Source organism: Pomacea canaliculata, linkage group LG4 (assembly GCF_003073045.1).
Source record: "Pomacea canaliculata isolate SZHN2017 linkage group LG4, ASM307304v1, whole genome shotgun sequence".
Taxonomy (NCBI): domain Eukaryota; kingdom Metazoa; phylum Mollusca; class Gastropoda; order Architaenioglossa; family Ampullariidae; genus Pomacea; species Pomacea canaliculata.
Genome location: NC_037593.1, coordinates 15228938 through 15245335, shown reverse-complemented (window position 1 = coordinate 15245335; position 16398 = coordinate 15228938). Strand labels below are relative to the sequence as shown.

Here is a 16398-nt window from a genome sequence, read left to right as displayed (position 1 = left end):
TCCCGTTTTGTTGTGAGAGTAGATGAGGCTTTAGCTTGTGTAGGCTGTCACGCACAGTTTATCCCATCAGCTGCAGCGTCGAATCCACGCAGATGTAAGTGTCTGACAATCATGCAGACATTTGAATTTTCACACCGGTGTGACAGTCTTTCCCAACCCAAACCCGTTAAAAAAAGAGCAGGATTCGTTGTTTGAATATATATTATTTTTTGTTGGTGGGGGGGGTTGGTTGCCGTTACTCATCCTCCTCTTGTACAAGACATACAGCCGAAGAAATAAGTTCGACGGAATTTGCGGCAACTAAACTAGTCTCCGTTATTATCTTGTTAAAGCTTTTTTTCCTCTTTCACTTTTTCTTATCTCTCACTCTTCTCGACCTAGCTTGCTTAGTCAGAGGAAGTGTTGGGTTGAGAGAGAAGAAAAGAAAAGATCGAAGGGAAGATGCGTGTTCTAATCCTAACGGGCTTTGTTGGGATCCCGCTGTTCAGAATTGATCAGGTAGAAGTGCAGGCATCGCTCGTTCGTGCTTGCGTGAGGAATTTAAGAAAGCGATTGCCGTGCTACGTCCCTTGATGAAAAGGCGTCAAGCTTTGAGTACTAAAACAAGAGATCTTATTTTAAAGGAGCGATCTAATTTTACTCCACCCCCTTCTTCCTTCTGCTTTCCTTTTCCACAACTCTCTCCAGCTGGACGTCAGGTGTGAAGGAGGGGCGGGTTTGGCGATTAGGGGGGAGCAAGGCCTGAGCCAGCGCCTCCGAGCCGCTTGGCTGACATAAGCAAGTCCGCTTGCAGACCTTGGCTTTCTCCGCGTCTGCATCATCCTCAGGGAGCAGGAAACTTTAACCACATCATCGGTGCTTAGCTCGACCCGATCGATTTTTGTCACATTTCACCTCCTTCTTCCACCAACCTTCATATCTACGTCAGTTCAGAACACTTCGCGCAGTCGTCGACCAAGCATATGGTCGCAGCGACACACCTTGGGTCAGCGACACCGCCGCCTGATTTTCCGATTGGACAGTGCCAGCGATGGCTGTGCATCATGGAACAGTCGTTGGCTCCTTTTTGTTTTTCTTGAAGCACCGCCATGTACGAAGTCATATGCATGACACATCTTAAAAAGAAAACCTGAAGTTTCGCTAGGGTCTGGAGTGTTTAGAAGAATTAGGTCGCAGCTTCTGTAAGGAAATCCATTTACTCCGCCAAGATCTGATCTGCTTCTTACTTGGTCTTGCTTATTAGTGTCAGGATGGGACGCATTTTTTATTCGTATGGTCTTGGCGCGGATGTCCATTTGTGCTATCGAATTAAAGTTGACTGTAAGCCCCTCTTTGTGCGGGTTCCTTCATTCTGTGGCGCTAACAACGATTTATTATTATCTGTTGGCCATAAAATTGTGGACACCGATTTTTTTAAAAGAGGACGAGAAAGGTTCGGGCATAAGTATTTTCGCCGCCGACCACAAACAGCTTACATTATCAGGTGCCACGTGCAGATAAAGCAAGCAACAATTTATACAGTATGAGAGGTGTTGGGACGGTGGATAGAAAAACTACAGAAATTGGATGAGAGATGATTGGGGTGGAGGGAGATGGAGTAAGAATTATTGACGTACTTGATAGGGGAGTAATACACGCAGCAAGGAATGGCAGTGGAGCTCTGCAATCTTCTTCTGAAGCCCACGAAGCGGACGAAGCGAAGTGAGACTGCCAAAATGTTAGAACGCGCTTGCAACGATTAAGCTGATGGTCCTTTTTACTCCCGACGAAGCCGGGAGGCTCGTCTCGAGAGTTGTACAGTAGTTTTTTCAGTGAACCTCATCCGTTGAGGCTGCTTGGAGATGCTTGTGGTTAATCCATCGACTACTGAAGAGAATTTCAAAGGCAGGGGCAGAGTGCTGTAGATGACTAACACCCTGAGCTTAGCTCCCACAAGAGGAAGGCGGAGGATGGATCAGGGCGACGCAACATGATCGATCATGACATATTCATCTAGTGGTGAGAAAAGGCGCCACATTTGATGTTGCGTTTATTTTATTTTTTTTGTGGCGAACCGATCGATCGAAATTGGTGCCGTCTGTGACTACCCTGCCTGTCCAGTGCCGTAGCACATGTACCCGCTCTTCTCACCCTGCTGTGATCCTGGCTTGGAATCCCTGTCATCTGGCAGTTCGGAAGCACTGCTCGTTTTGAAAGAACACACGTGGTCGATCTGTGTGCACGGTCATTCGCCCAGGGTTCAGGGAAGGAGCGCAGAGATCGGAAAGAGCCGACTTTGGTATCTTCAAAGAATGTCGACTGTCGTCAGGTATCCACTTGACAAGAAACAAACGATGGTCTAACGTGGGAATGAAGGCGTGACGGAAACTGAATAAAGAAGGGTTTTTTTCTCTTCTTTCTCTTATCAGTCGTCTCGACCGTCCCGTGGTTCTTCTGTTGGGACGAGCTTCCAGACGTCAAGAAATTTGCATTGTTCGTCACTGTGCGTGCATTGCAGAATCAGATAAGGAAGAAGACAAAGATGAAAAAAGGAAAGAAAAGAAAGAGGAAGTTACCGGTACCCCCCTCCAATCCCCCTCTTTTTTTTTGTCTCCAGCCAGCTTGCCATCGAACTCTCCAATTCGGCGTTTCCTGTTTCAAGTTGTTGGCGTAAGTGTTGGACAAGTGGGGGCAGAGTGATATGCGGTGGAACAAGTGTAGGTTGAGTGAGCGAGCTGTCGGACGCTGTCCGACTTCGTGTGTATGTGTGTGTGTACGCCCGTGTGTGTGTTACACACTGATGAGGGTATGGGAGAGCGCAGGATAACAGCTCTTCGGCGTATTCCCTCCTGTCCCCCTTTGGGCTGTTCTGTTTACGACCGTTGTGATTAACTTGTCAGTTGAAAATCAGCATTGTATCATTGAAATATTTGAAGTTGTTGTATTGTTGGACCGTGTGTTACTATGGCAAGTAATATCGAGGTATGCACATTATAGAGGGATTTCTGGCATGACTTCATTTCCTGGCTCTCGCATTCGGAGCAGTTGTCACGCACAGACGGACCCCCAGGTTGCTGGAGAGCCGATCTGTGTGTTCCTGCGTAACCTGTTGTCGCTCTTTTCGTTTTTTTTTTTTTTTTCTTTCTCCCTCCTTGCGAAGTGAACTCTGTCCGCACTTCCTTCTGTTTTCTCTCATTTGTGTGTTTCTACTGACCCTCCTGTCTGAAAGGCCACCCTCGTCAGTTAAGACCTAATGATACCCGAAGAGTTTTTGGAAGGGGTCGTTAATGATTGCCGCCTGGGTTGGGGTGATTTTGCGTTGGAGGCAGAGGCACTTCACGTTGGGCGTGAGCCGCGCGCGTGAGGCAGCAGGACGTCCTGCCGGCACCGTCACCCAGAGAGCCCAGAGGCCGGCAGTCGTGAGATGCAGATCGTACCGACAGGACGGGGGAGGGATGAGGGCACAAGGGAGGGAGGGGGAGAAGCCTGAGCAGATGTCTGGTTCCCGTTAGCGGCGGAGCGCTATTCGTAAAAATGGGAAAACATGGGAGGTTGAGCCAGACACATAACCGTACGCTCACGGATGTGCGCGCCACACGCACGTCGTCGCTATCGCATGCACATCTGTCTGTAGTGAAAACATGTATTTCTTTGTATGCGAACACTAAATACACATCTCCCCGTACATAAATCGAGTTTGTTACCCGGGCTCCCCTCTCTCCTTCACAACACCCTCGGGTGGTGGTGGAGCTTCATGCTTTATCGTTGCAGTGTCATGAGGGTAACAATGAAACAATGGTCGGTTGTAAGGTCGCGGGAAACGTAGCACGAGGCGAGAATGATGATGTGAGATGCATCCTTCACGAAGCACTCGGTACCGCTGTCGCCTGTTTCCGGATGTCAAGTCAGGAATTTTTCGAACAGAGGAAGAAACGGACTTTTTTTTCCTCGAAGCAGACAAGAGTTACATTGTGACTTGTGTCCGGTTTACACGGTGACAGGTATTAGTCACTGCGCTGACCATACTGCACTCCTGATGCGTCATCAGAAGCAAGCTTTGGTGTTACCACGTGCACTCCCGCCCTGTCTATTGTTTCTCTTATACCCGCTGCCCCCAACACACACACATTCATCACACGTCCAAGCTATGGCATCGTTAAATAGACCACAGTTGAAAACTGCAGTTGGGCGGAGGATGGTGTGATGGGGTTATAAGTAGCAGAACGGACTTTGCTTTTATGAAATAAAATTGCCAGCATGTGGCTTGTTGTTGAGTTGTCGACATAATCGAAGCACGTGATGTTTACCTTGCAACTTGTTGGGTGCAGTTGTTTTCACTGCTCTGGCGACATTTTGTCTCGGTCAAAATCGTGGCTGCATTTTGTCCAGGCTTGGCCTAACTGATTATGTGACTTGATTGCCAGGGTCTCCACCAAACATCTCGGTCAGCTACTCCATGGGTGACGAGGTTCTCACAAAGAGTTGTAGGATAGGAGTAGGAGGGGAGGAAGGCGCTGTGCAGACACTTGACAACATCTCCTTGTCTTTAGCTTTCGCTGATTTCTTAACCACACAATCTCTTCCCGAACTCATTCTGTAGAGTGCGTGGGTCACGCTCTCAGGCACACGTACACACTCAAAATGGGGTAATGTTTTTCCTTCCTTCCTTTCTGCATGATCCGGACGTGAGATGTACTCTCCAGCATAATTGGTTTGTTCCTGACAATGAACATTCCTTGGACAGAGGTCGCTGAGATTAGTGGACTTTGACCAGCGCATGAGCATCGGAGCTTGTTTACAGCAGTCAGAAATCATTGTTCTCGCTCTCTTTCTCTCACACGCGCACAGACACTTTCTCTCTCTCAGAGATGCGCGTGAATGAGTTTGGCATACGAGAATTGGTGGCACATAGTTAATGAGTCATCGATTGTCGGAAGAGCATTGGGGGTAGGGGGCAGGGACTATGCTACCCCCCGACCCGTGCCCGATGCCAAATTGCAGGATATCGTAGTGTGGATGTGCCAGCGTCCTGTGCTTGTGCAGCCTCAGCTGGTGGTCTTCTCCCTTTCCCTTAGGGTACCTCGGGAATAAGACTTTTCTTTGGCGCGTTCGTTGTTTGGGTAGAGAAGCTTACTGTGCTAGCCACAGGATTTGAAGGCTTCACGCCTATACTGAACTTCCATGTGGGTGGGTATGGGGAGGGAGAACCGCTAGTGACAGGGCGGGTGGTGTGGAAAGTTGCTAGTGTTTTCGTTCCAGTGTGCGTTCGCATGTGTTATTATTCTCGTGTGTGTGTGGCGCCGCGCTTTCTAGTTAAAACGAGACGAACGAGAAAACTAAATTTAGTAATGGCAATTTTCGCCAGTATTTTTTTTTAAAGGGCAAGGTGTTAAACAGCTGAGCTTGATTAAGGATTATTTTGCGTTGTCCGGACGTTGTTAGTATAATAATGTTCCCAGCGTTGGTCACCTCCACCCCCCGCCATCCACCGCCACCCACTCATCTCTTATTATCTTAGTCACCTGTCAACAACGCACGTGTAAAGGTGTCGATGAGATCTTGACACGGGACGTGCATGTTGTGGAAATAGATGCACAAACAAGATAACACTGGCCACCCGCCACGCCACGACAGGATGCTCGAGGCGACAAGCCTTCGACGTCACGCTCGGAGGTTGTGCGGACAGAGAAAATCCTCCAACCTGCTTGCGGTTGTTTTGGGTGGCCTCACAAACTGCGTCGCCGCGCGATGACGTTCCATGTCGCACCTGAAGATCACAGTCAGAAGGGAGCGTCCAAATTAGCACAGGTTGAGGTCATTCAGTGCTATGTCGACGAATCGCAGAACTGACTGTATATATATAATTATATGTTGAGCTTACAAGCAGCAAAAGTGTCTTCTACTGCGTGACCCTCCTTTTGTCTCTCATCTTCCCTCTCTCCCTTCTCACAATAACCACCCCCTCCTCCAGTCTCACCATCTTTTAGTCTCTCAACTTCCCTCTCTTCTGCCTCGCCGTCTGTATATCTCAGGCGCAGGTGTTCCTTCGCACAGCTAGACATCCGACGGTACATTATGAAAAGAGCTGCTCTCTGCTGCATGATTCGCTTGCTACAAGAAAACGTGTTCGAAGCTGGATCGAAAAAGTGCAGAAGCTTGTTAAAGCAGGACACCTGGCCTATAAGAATGTGTGTTTGTGGCGCGTGCTGGGTGAAAGGAAGGGGAGAAGGACATGTAAGGGTTTGTAAGATAGTTATGCTGGGGAGGGTGGGCAGACTGGGGCAAGTACGAGTCCCATTGCTCTAACCAGTCTAACGGTATGAAGTGCGGTGACCAGGGTGGTCAGAGACAGACCGCATCTCCCACCCCTACCTCAAACCACCCCCAACCCTCCTCCGCCAAACCTCAGCATGCAGCCTTCGCTCGATGGCTTGAAAAGCTCAGGTGCAAATGTTGCAAAGTCACTGACCCCCTCCACCCACTACCTTGTGTGGTGGTCAGCAAAGACTGCTGTGGGGTGTTTTTTTCTTAAGCTCTAGATTTCAGACAAAAGAAAAGGGGGCGAGTGCGCGGCAGTCGTAACTTCTAACACCGCCGCCACCTTTGCCAACAACCCTGGGACTTAGCTCTTACCTAGCAGAAGACAACACTGTAGCCAAAAATAACCCGAAAGTGTAAAGCGGGTAGGGGATGGGGTGGCGGGTGGGAGAGACAAAGCTGTTGATAGTTCTATGTCTGTTAGTGAGAAGACCAGGTGCCAAGGGCCCAAAAAATTTCGAGTTCTACTGTTGGCGTGTTTGTGTTAGGACTGTTCAGTTTCCTGCTTTCCCTCCCAGGACTGTAGTTGCCCACCCCTTTCCTCCTCCACTCTTTCCCCTCCCCCGACCCACCCACTTCAGTTTCAGTCCTCGCGTGCGTTGACTGCATTGTGGCGGTCCATAGACATGGTCTAGCATTATACTGTGTCTGTGGGGTGCAGGTTCTCGAATTTCCGGTCATGCGAACACGACTAGGGATGAAAAATGGAGACGTGCAGAATAGAGGTCGGTCTCTACTAGGATTTTCCGAGGATAACTTACTGTAGTCATAGCAATCATGTGTTGTTTGTGACTGGTTATCACCATAAAACCCCACCACGTCTCTTCTGAAATGAATTATGATCAGGATGGGGGTTCCATGACGTGGGCGACATATTATTAATATGTTTATTGTCCAGAGTCTAACTGTAGGATAGTCTGCAGGCCTACCTGCACATTGGTAACCTGAAGAGCAACTGTCAGAGACGTCAGAGATCTGCCTCTGTGCATGTTTTGATTAAAGAGTCAACGGCTTTCAGTGTATTTTGTTACACACAAAGAGCTTGTTTTCGAAAGATTAAAGTACACATGGTTGAACAACAAGACGTAAAGCGAGAGAAAGAGCTCAGCGTGACACTACTGCATGCACTTTAAAAGTTCTTTATTAACTTTTACAGTACACGGCCAGTCTTGTCTCCAGACCACCCCAAGGTAATATTGACGGAATATGAGCACAAATACAGTGATTTTAATCCTTTTAAAATACTAAGTACTACTGCTGGAACCATTTTTTTAAAGCTGATTGTGGATCACTGTTAATGAATAGGAATTAAATAAGTTTATCGCATGATTTGATTCTCGCAAGAGGTAGGCGACAGGTAACATTGTACAGGTGCAGCAGGTGCATACTGCCAGTTCTGTCTATACCTGGTCACCCTGTCGTTGCTTAGTTCAGCTTTTCCTCTCCCACCTGTGACGTCAACGGTGGGAGCTGTTTTTTCATGGTCTCTTAAAGAGCAACATGTAGTTGTATATACTCTGTTGACTTTCTTTTTTTAAGGGAGACAAATTTAGTGCTGTTGCTCCTCAATGCAGGAAAAAAACCCTGGCATACATTAGATGTCAACAACTCCACAAAAGGTGGCAGAGGTTTTATCCCTTTTATAACCTGGATAACTGGCAGAACTTGTTTCGTTTTGTGGCAGTGTCTGGGTTTGGTGAGCTTAAAACTGATAAAGGTTTGCATTGCTACAACTGAGACTCCTTCGTGCGATTCATGATGAGCGAGCATATCATAAAATGAGGTTAACGGATTAATTGGTGGGGGGTGCACATTTTTTCTGATGAATGGGAAATGCTCAGTGCAGCATACTCTTTCTCCAAATTGGGTAAGCACTCCCTTTCTCCAGAGGTACACCCACAAATGTCACCATGCACAGGAAAATGCCTGATTAATATTGTATGTTTCCAGGTCTGCTGTTGACTGACAACGTAAATGTATCTATGCCCTATCCAGACCTCTTTTTGTTTAACGATTGTACGTTTGTACTTCGAGAACCGAAGGGGAGCATTCACTCAGATTTGGGGAAGTAGTATTCTGCACTGAGCTTTATCCATCATAAAAAGTTGCACCCACTTTTTGTTTTGCTTTAAAGAATTCCGATACCGAGAATTGCTACAAACAGCAGGATAAGAGTTTTATTTGAACAAGGTGTAGCCTAGTTTTGAAAGACTCAGTTAACAGACACATCCTTCCCCACCTGGCGTCTTTTGTAATGTATGATACATATTTGTGTAAATAACAAAGTAAGAAAATATGCTTTTAACGTGTTTTTCCTGCTGAATTGTATATCTTTTCTGTTGCTAGGTTGCTTATGGCACACACACGGTCCCAATGGAAGCTTTGTACCTAGCGGAAGCAGATAATGATTTAAGATCACAAAGCACCGTTTCTTCGAGTGTTGACTTTCATTTTCTTTTTCGTTCTTTTGTGAAATGAAAGGTCGCCGTCTGAAAAAAATTGTAAGGGCTTCGTTATCCAAACCCAAGCCAGGACCTGACAACAACCACTTTCAGTTTATAATTGGAAGGATTGGTGGGGATAGGAGAAGCGGGGTGCACAGGCAGGTGTCTTGTACGCTGCTTATTTTGCGTGTGCGAGTGCCAGCGGTGGTGAGTAGGAGGGTTGGCTTGAAGAATGCTCGGAGTAGAAGGAAGACTGAGGGTTTAGGGAAGCTTCCAAAACGGCACCCTATTCATGGCCAGGCACCGAACTGCCGCCCTCCTTCCCCCCACATTTTTTTTAAAGCCAGGACTACTGGGATCCACCGGTTGGAATCTGCGGAAACAATTTAGGCGCCATCTCCTCCCAGTTGCTCGCGCCGGGGACTTTATGTGCTGAAGATTGTTGCCGGGAAGTTATTCATAATGGATTTCAAAGACCTGCGCCCTCGGAATCGGCGAGCAGTAATGCGAAGACTCTTCGCCTTTCATTTTCCGGGAACATGAAATAAGTTCTCGCTCCCTCCCTCTCTCCCGCCTACCGTTACCCTCCCCGGGCTTCTTCCTGAATACTTCTGGGAGATGTTAGAAGCAGGAATGCATCTCTGGCATGCAAACATCTTGAGCAGTCTGTGGGGCAGGCAGTAGCGGGTTGAAAAAAAAAAGCTCGCATCAGTACTTGGCATCATATAGAGACGGTGTGAGAAAAAGAACTGCAGTTTCTCTAGAAGAAAATAATGGTCAGGAAATGTGGAAGGGTTAGTCGATGTCACCGATCCATGTTGTGTTCGTGGATAAGTACGTTTATTGTTTATGAGAGACCTGTGCGAGCTATGTAGGGAGGGGCCAGATGGAATCTTTTGTACCAAGATCTATAGCAAGGGGGGCGGTCAGCCGGCGATTTGAGGCAGTGACAGACAACAGGACAACAAAGCGCCGCGTGGGGTGCACGTGACGAGGCCCCACTCCGTGTCCCGGGCCCCGAGTATCGCATTGTGATTAATGCGCAACCAAACACCGCTTCACAAGAACGCCACGGCGACGAGAGACGCCCATTACTCCTATTGCGGTCCCACTTGTCGTACATGCCACACAAAAGACTTGGCTACAGATCAGCAGGGATGAAACGGGGGTTTTGTACGAGCTGAAAAAAGATAAAGGAGGGAAGGAACAGTAACCATAGATAAATGGAAGTGAGGGGTGAGGCACGACAGAAATGTGCATTCTGCACTAACCGTCGGACTCGATCCTTGGGACTCTCTTCGCCTAGTTTTTTTCTAAGTTTGGCTGCGTGCCAGTGAACAGGGAGCGGAGTAGTGTTTTTGAGGGGGTGGGGAGAGAGAAGGTGAAGGAGAAGTGGCTGTTGTGCTCCTTCAGGTTAAGTCGGATTTCACCACCATGCTGTGCCTCCAAACTCACCTATCCATATTCCTCCCCAAAGACCTTATGTCGCAATCTCGTTGTGGATGTGCAGTTTGGATAGGCTGGGATCACAATACAGTTATCAATGCTTTGTGTGTGTGTGAGAGAGAGAGACGGGTGGCAGCCCAGTGAAACTCAAGTACCCTGTGTACACCGCCGCCGCGCAGTCACTTCCGGTCTTTTTCTTGTGGCGTCCTTGAGAAACGCCTGCTCCATTGCTCGGCGAAATTGCGGCCAGCCGTGGCCCGACAGGTACACACCCTGTCATTATCGCTGACAGTTCACAGGCTGTGAAAGAGTTCAGTCATTCAGAGCCTAGACTTTCACAAAATAATAAACAAGGTTATAAGGGAGAGAAAAAGGTAGGGGTGGGGGTTGGGTTGCAGGGGATAACAGGCGATAACAATACAGAGCCCTCCATTGGTAACAGGATCGGGGGAATTGGCTTGATACCCAGACATTTCAGTGTGTGCATTTACAGAACTCCGTCCTTTCCAATTCATTCTATCCCAGGCCTGTATCCATATCTCTCACTCGCATCTGGTGCAGGCATGCACACAAACACAAGGTTACTTCCTCCCTGTCACTAATATATTTCTCAGTCCACCTAATACACTCAGTCTTTCCCTTGTTTTCTAGTTCTGTTTAATTGTGGAACATGCTTTAAGCCACTTAGAATATAAAATAGAATAGGAGAACCTTCATAAATTTTATGCATGTGGGTTGTGCTTTGATGCATGCTTATTTGCATTCTTGTGTCTGGTTGCATACTGTGAGATTTCAGGACTTACACTGGCATATTAATGTGTGAGCAGTGTGTGAATTATTTTGACACATCATACACATACCCTTCTGCACACATTTGATAATGGTCTTAATAAATCCTAGGATTTTTTTCAGTAGTATCTGTGCTAAATAGTCCTTGTGAATTTATGACTAGATCGTGTTCCTGCAGATAGTGGGTAAACAGAGCATCCTCTGTTGTATGATATTTTCAGTGAAGGATTATCATTTAAAGTGCACAGAGGAGAAGCTGTTGTAGACCCATGATAGTGGATGGCTTGTAAGGTTTAGGGCAAAATGATAGTTAAAGTTTAAAAAAGTATTTCAAATAGTTTTTTTGTATACAGTTGTTGTAATATAAAAGTATAATACAAGACTTTCTTGTTCCAAAGTTGCATGTGCAAACAATATATAAATAAAAATTAATTCATATGTGTGTGTGCATGCAGGTAACAGAGGGGTAAGAAGAGGAAAAGGCAGGAGCCACGAGAGTGTGGTAGAATGGGGGAATGGGTAGCATACTGGGTGGAGGAAAGTGCAAACTGCCAAAGAATAGAAAAGTGGTTTATTTGCACCAATTACTGTCATCTAGGACTGTTGAGAATAGGATGAGGGGTTCCAGGGTGTAGGAGTGGCACACACATTGTGTTAACACTGAGATTCTGAGAAACCTTTTTTTTTTTATTATTGCCTTTAAAAGGGACAAAATCTTACAGATGTTTGCAGGGGAAATTTTTGTGGAAAAAATGGCCTGATAGACAGCTGTTATCCATTTTTCCTTCTGTCTGAAAGAGGAGGTGCAGGGTGTGGTAGCAGAACAGTGAATGCTGGGATACTTCAAGTATAGTAGTAAACAAAGGATGTGGCAAGGCTGCAGGTGCTTCATTCACTAAACAACTTAAACTAGTAGGCTTAACTGGAAAGGGCTTTCCCTAGGGAGCACATGAGAAATGTCTGCTGGTTTATTTTGGCACAGGTGTTCTCTCATCTGCAGCAAGGGTGCAAGATTTAAAGATCAACCTGACCATCCAAACTACCTCATCCTCCCCCAAATGACTTTAGTTTATACACTAAACATGTCCTTCAAGGCCTAAGGGGTTGTGCACATCCCCCTTCTCGGCCTAATGGCAGTGTTGAGATCTGTACACAATACTGTTTTTCATAATTTGTGACTAATATCATTCTCAAGATACAATCCTACATCATCATGATGACAGACAGAGGAGAAAAACAGACATTAGATATGTCCATAGATATGTTTACATCAAGGGTATGATTGAGCTGGGGGGGGGGGGGGGGCTATGTTAAGTAGGCATAGCTGTTGACATTTTTATCATCATAAATTTCATCTCTTTCTGGTAATGTCTTGATTTATGTATTGAGATATGTAAGGATGTTAGTTATATTTTGGACCAAGCTCAGCTTAGTCATTTGATCACATGACCTTTTACAATCTGAATTAATACCCCCTTTCAGTTATTAGAGATGGAAACCTTCAGATAGACATTTTCACATATTCACATAAAGATGAAAGCCATGATATCTTTGGTTGAGATACACAAGTACACTTCCATCAGGCTATAGTCAGCGTCAGAGTTGGAGTGTAATGAGGGCTGTGGTCTTTCTTTACACATGTGAGAATGATGAAGCCTAAAGGTCTGTATTTTGCAAATAGAAGGGGCCCCTTCCTTTGTGGGGAGGGTGATTATGTGCTCTAATTGATCTTTGAACAGGAGGGCATGGAGTTCTTTGTCTTTCCTTTTAAAGCTATTTGAAATACATAATAATAGTGTGAAAAAGTGAGTGCCCCTTGGTACAGTTTATACTTCATAAATTATAATATTCTTCTTGTTCCTATTCACCCCTAGTGGAGCATAGGGCTGCAAAATTATAATATGCTTGGACTTAAATATACTTAGATTCAGACTGCAGCAAAATGGACATACCAAACTGGCTTCTAGAGCCTGCTGAGAGAAAAGGAAAACTGTCATCTATGTACAGCATCAGAAATATCTTGTTTATAGTCACATGTACAAGTAAGATCATTTTAAAAGACGAGTGTTTTAGTTAAACAGTCTTGCCAGATGTTTTATTAATTTGTTGTTTTCCTTTCAATCTTTCATCTAGCTGCTTTGTCACTAACTTCATTGGCTGCAGTAAACAGACTATGAAGATTTATGAATTAGCAGGTGTGACTGTTTGTCAGGATATGTACAGTCAGTTTACTTCTTCCCTGGTTTGGTTGCAGGCCCAGGATGAGTATGAGGAAGCCAGTGGATCAGGCAGTGGTGGGGGGGGCCTGGTCACTGACGATGAAGACCTCCTCCTGTCTGGCTCTGGCTCAGGAACAGGCAAGAACACTCATGATAAATGTGCAGAACCCAACATTCTGAATCCTTCCTCCCCTCTTACCCCTTTTTTTATATTGCTATATGAAAACTTTTGTTTCCGTGATTGTTGTCTCTGTGAAACTGTTGCTGTAGCCTTATAATTTTCTTTTTGTCTTTCTAATGTCCGCATGTTTGTAGAATAAATGCTGTTTTACAAATATTTTGAGACTAATCTTAGGTGTACAAAATTCCCTTGAATTATTTTGGTGGGGAGATTTCTGATTCTGCATCATTTAGTCATATCCATCTAGGTAAAAATGCTATGTTATAATTTCTACCCTTCTTATTTAATGTTAGTTTTTTTAAAAAATATGAAGCAGTGAACTAAATGTCTTTCCCTTGTACAATTGAATGTATATTATAGTATATTTAATATCTCCATTTATTTAATATAGTATATTTAATATTGTAATATAGATATGTCAACCTCCACCACTACAACTATGACCACAACCACTACAACATCTTTGGCACCACGTACACCCTGTGAGCAGCTTCGTGAAGCGAGCAAGCATCTGCTGGGCAACTACGTTCCACGGTGCACAGTAGATGGAGACTATGACAGCCTGCAGTGCCGTGGTCATCCAGGCACTGGCACCTGCTGGTGTGCTGATCTTGGCGGTCGGGAAATTCCAGGCACAGCACACCAGGCACACACCCCTGATTGTATACAAGGTGCTTACCATAGTTTTGTAGAGTCCATCCTTGTTTCTCAAGAGACTCTTGACAAAGCCAATAAAAGGATTCTGTTTCTGGTTTTTCCTTCAGTTGCTGCTCACCTGAATATATTAGGGTGAATGTGAAGTGAATTATTTCTTATATATAAAGCTTGCTGGAATGCTAGTTGTTATACAGATAGTGTACTTCACCTCTCCCATGTTAAATATATAAATATGGGTAGGTGGAGTGAGATCAAGAGAGAGAGAGGGGAAGGTGATAGAAATGTATCAGTATCAGAATGGTGGTAGGAGCCTAATTTTAATGACATTGCTTCACATAATTTTTTTTTAGGCTGTCTGCTAACATATGGACAAACCACACTACCTGTAATGTGCTTATTCACCCTACTTCATGATATCTTCATATTAAGAATTTTCAGTGCTAAAGAGTCTGCTTCAGAACATTTATCATTATTTTTCTGTCTCCTAGGAACAAATTTACCTCCTTGTGTCTTTAAGCTGGTTCAGCACTCGCGCAGTGGCCTGCTGGGCACTTTCAGGCCTCGCTGCTCTTTGGATGGCAACTTTGAGCCCAAGCAGTGTGTTGGTTCCATGTGCTTCTGCGTGAACATAAATGATGGTGTCAAAAGGCCTGGCACTGAAGTGTACTTGCCTGATGACCCAGTGTGTGACAGTAAGTGAAGTATTGCTCTGTCTTATTTATCTGGTTGCAAGAGCAACAGCTAACCACTTTGTATAAAATATAGAAATGTATTGGAGGAGGGCATCAATAGGTGTGTTTGTTCATGTGTGCATGTCCAGGTCTATTTGTGTTGACATTCACATCTGCCATTCATGTTTTTTTCAGGAAAAGATGATCAGAGGACAACATTAGGTGTGCAGATGGTAACTGATTTTAAGGTAACTTTCTGATTTATATAATGTAAGATTTATATAAAATGCTTAATGATCTCTGTAGGGTCACTAATTACTATTAACTGGTCTGTCACAGCATTCTGCTGGTGAACAGCTTTAGGTGGGATCCACTGCTTGCACCAGCATGATTTATTTATTTTGATCTGAATTAAGGGCAGCTGTGGATAGTTACATTCTGATATGAAGATTTATTGTTCTTTGCCCTTGTAAGGAATGGTGTCCTCGTTTTGGCCCTTGTGGCATAAGGTGTCTTCTTTCAGTTTAGTTGGGTTCTTGATCTGGCTGTCGGCAAAGGGTGAAGGTTGGGAGAGATGGTATTATGCAGGCAACAGGGATAGCAGTTAATATCATCAACAAATGAAGGGACAAAACAAAATCGATTTGTTTGTTGCAGGTGACCCCCACGACCCTACGTACAAGTACTGTCAAAGACAGCAGCAGTGGTCGTAAGATTGATGTTAACAGTAAGATTTTTCAGCTTTGTTTTTTCCTTGTGAATTTTTGCATTTTAGTATGGTTTTTTAAAGGCCAATGCAAGTGCAACAATTTTTCTTTATGATCGGGTTAGTTCATTTTCAAATAGTAATTCCCAAAATATGAGTACATAATTATGCTTAATTTTCAAGATATGAGTCTTCAAGCATCGGTGTTCTCACTTGCCACTAGGAAAGCAGTTTATAGCCAGCATCTTTAGGAAATGATGATGAGTACAAACTAACTCATCTGAGTTCCTAAGAGAGCAATTCAGCAACAGCAAGTCATGTGCTGATCTGTTTTCATCTTCTTCAAATTCAGCTCATGCAGACATTACTTCCTGTTTTCTTGATAAATCTAGATGTGATTAAGAGAAAAACATTAATATTTCCTCTACCTCTTTATCATAAAATATCACCAGAATATGTTTTAGTGTTGTGTCTGCTTTTATAGGTATCAGATTCTTAAGATGCATTCTAAATAGTATGATTACCATAATTGCATAATCAATAGAGTAGAGTATACTGTCACTGAATGGCCTATTCTAGTGGCTGTGAATGCTTCAATTTGTATGGCTGGTTGTCATTAAAGCATGTTTAACTTGATTACCAGTGTAATGATAAGTCTGGTGCATGGAAATGTCAAAAGCTAGAGCAGTATGGGGGCAAATGACTCATGTGCTCATGAAACTGTTTTGTTTGCTGGGTTTGGAGGTTTTGTAATAATTTTTTTTCCTAAAATTTCAGTTGGAACAGAAAAACCTAGAGAAGAGAAGACAACAACCCCCACTTCCAATGACACTGGCAACAAGGAGCCTGTGAAAGAACCCAGCTCTGCAGCACATGTAATGACACAGCCCGGTATTTTAGCAGGTAGGACCGAATATAGGAATGACGCCAGTATCTTTCTTGTACTTCTCATGATGTAGTCAAGGCTGTCTGCACAAATTGGCTGAGG

The 16398-nt window shown here is 44.7% G+C and overlaps 1 protein-coding gene across 3 annotated transcripts in view; it reads left to right on the top strand.

Annotated features, from left to right (window-relative positions):
- LOC112562344 overlaps positions 1-16398 on the top strand; it is a 44170-nt gene that overhangs the window by 21703 nt on the left and 6069 nt on the right. For all 3 annotated transcript variants that reach the window (XM_025235567.1, XM_025235565.1, XM_025235566.1), the window contains 6 exons: positions 13231-13333; positions 13790-14047; positions 14522-14725; positions 14900-14952; positions 15362-15431; positions 16188-16313. In XM_025235567.1, the coding sequence (XP_025091352.1) occupies positions 13231-13333; positions 13790-14047; positions 14522-14725; positions 14900-14952; positions 15362-15431; positions 16188-16313 (814 nt within the window). The remainder of the gene's footprint in view (positions 1-13230; positions 13334-13789; positions 14048-14521; positions 14726-14899; positions 14953-15361; positions 15432-16187; positions 16314-16398) is intronic.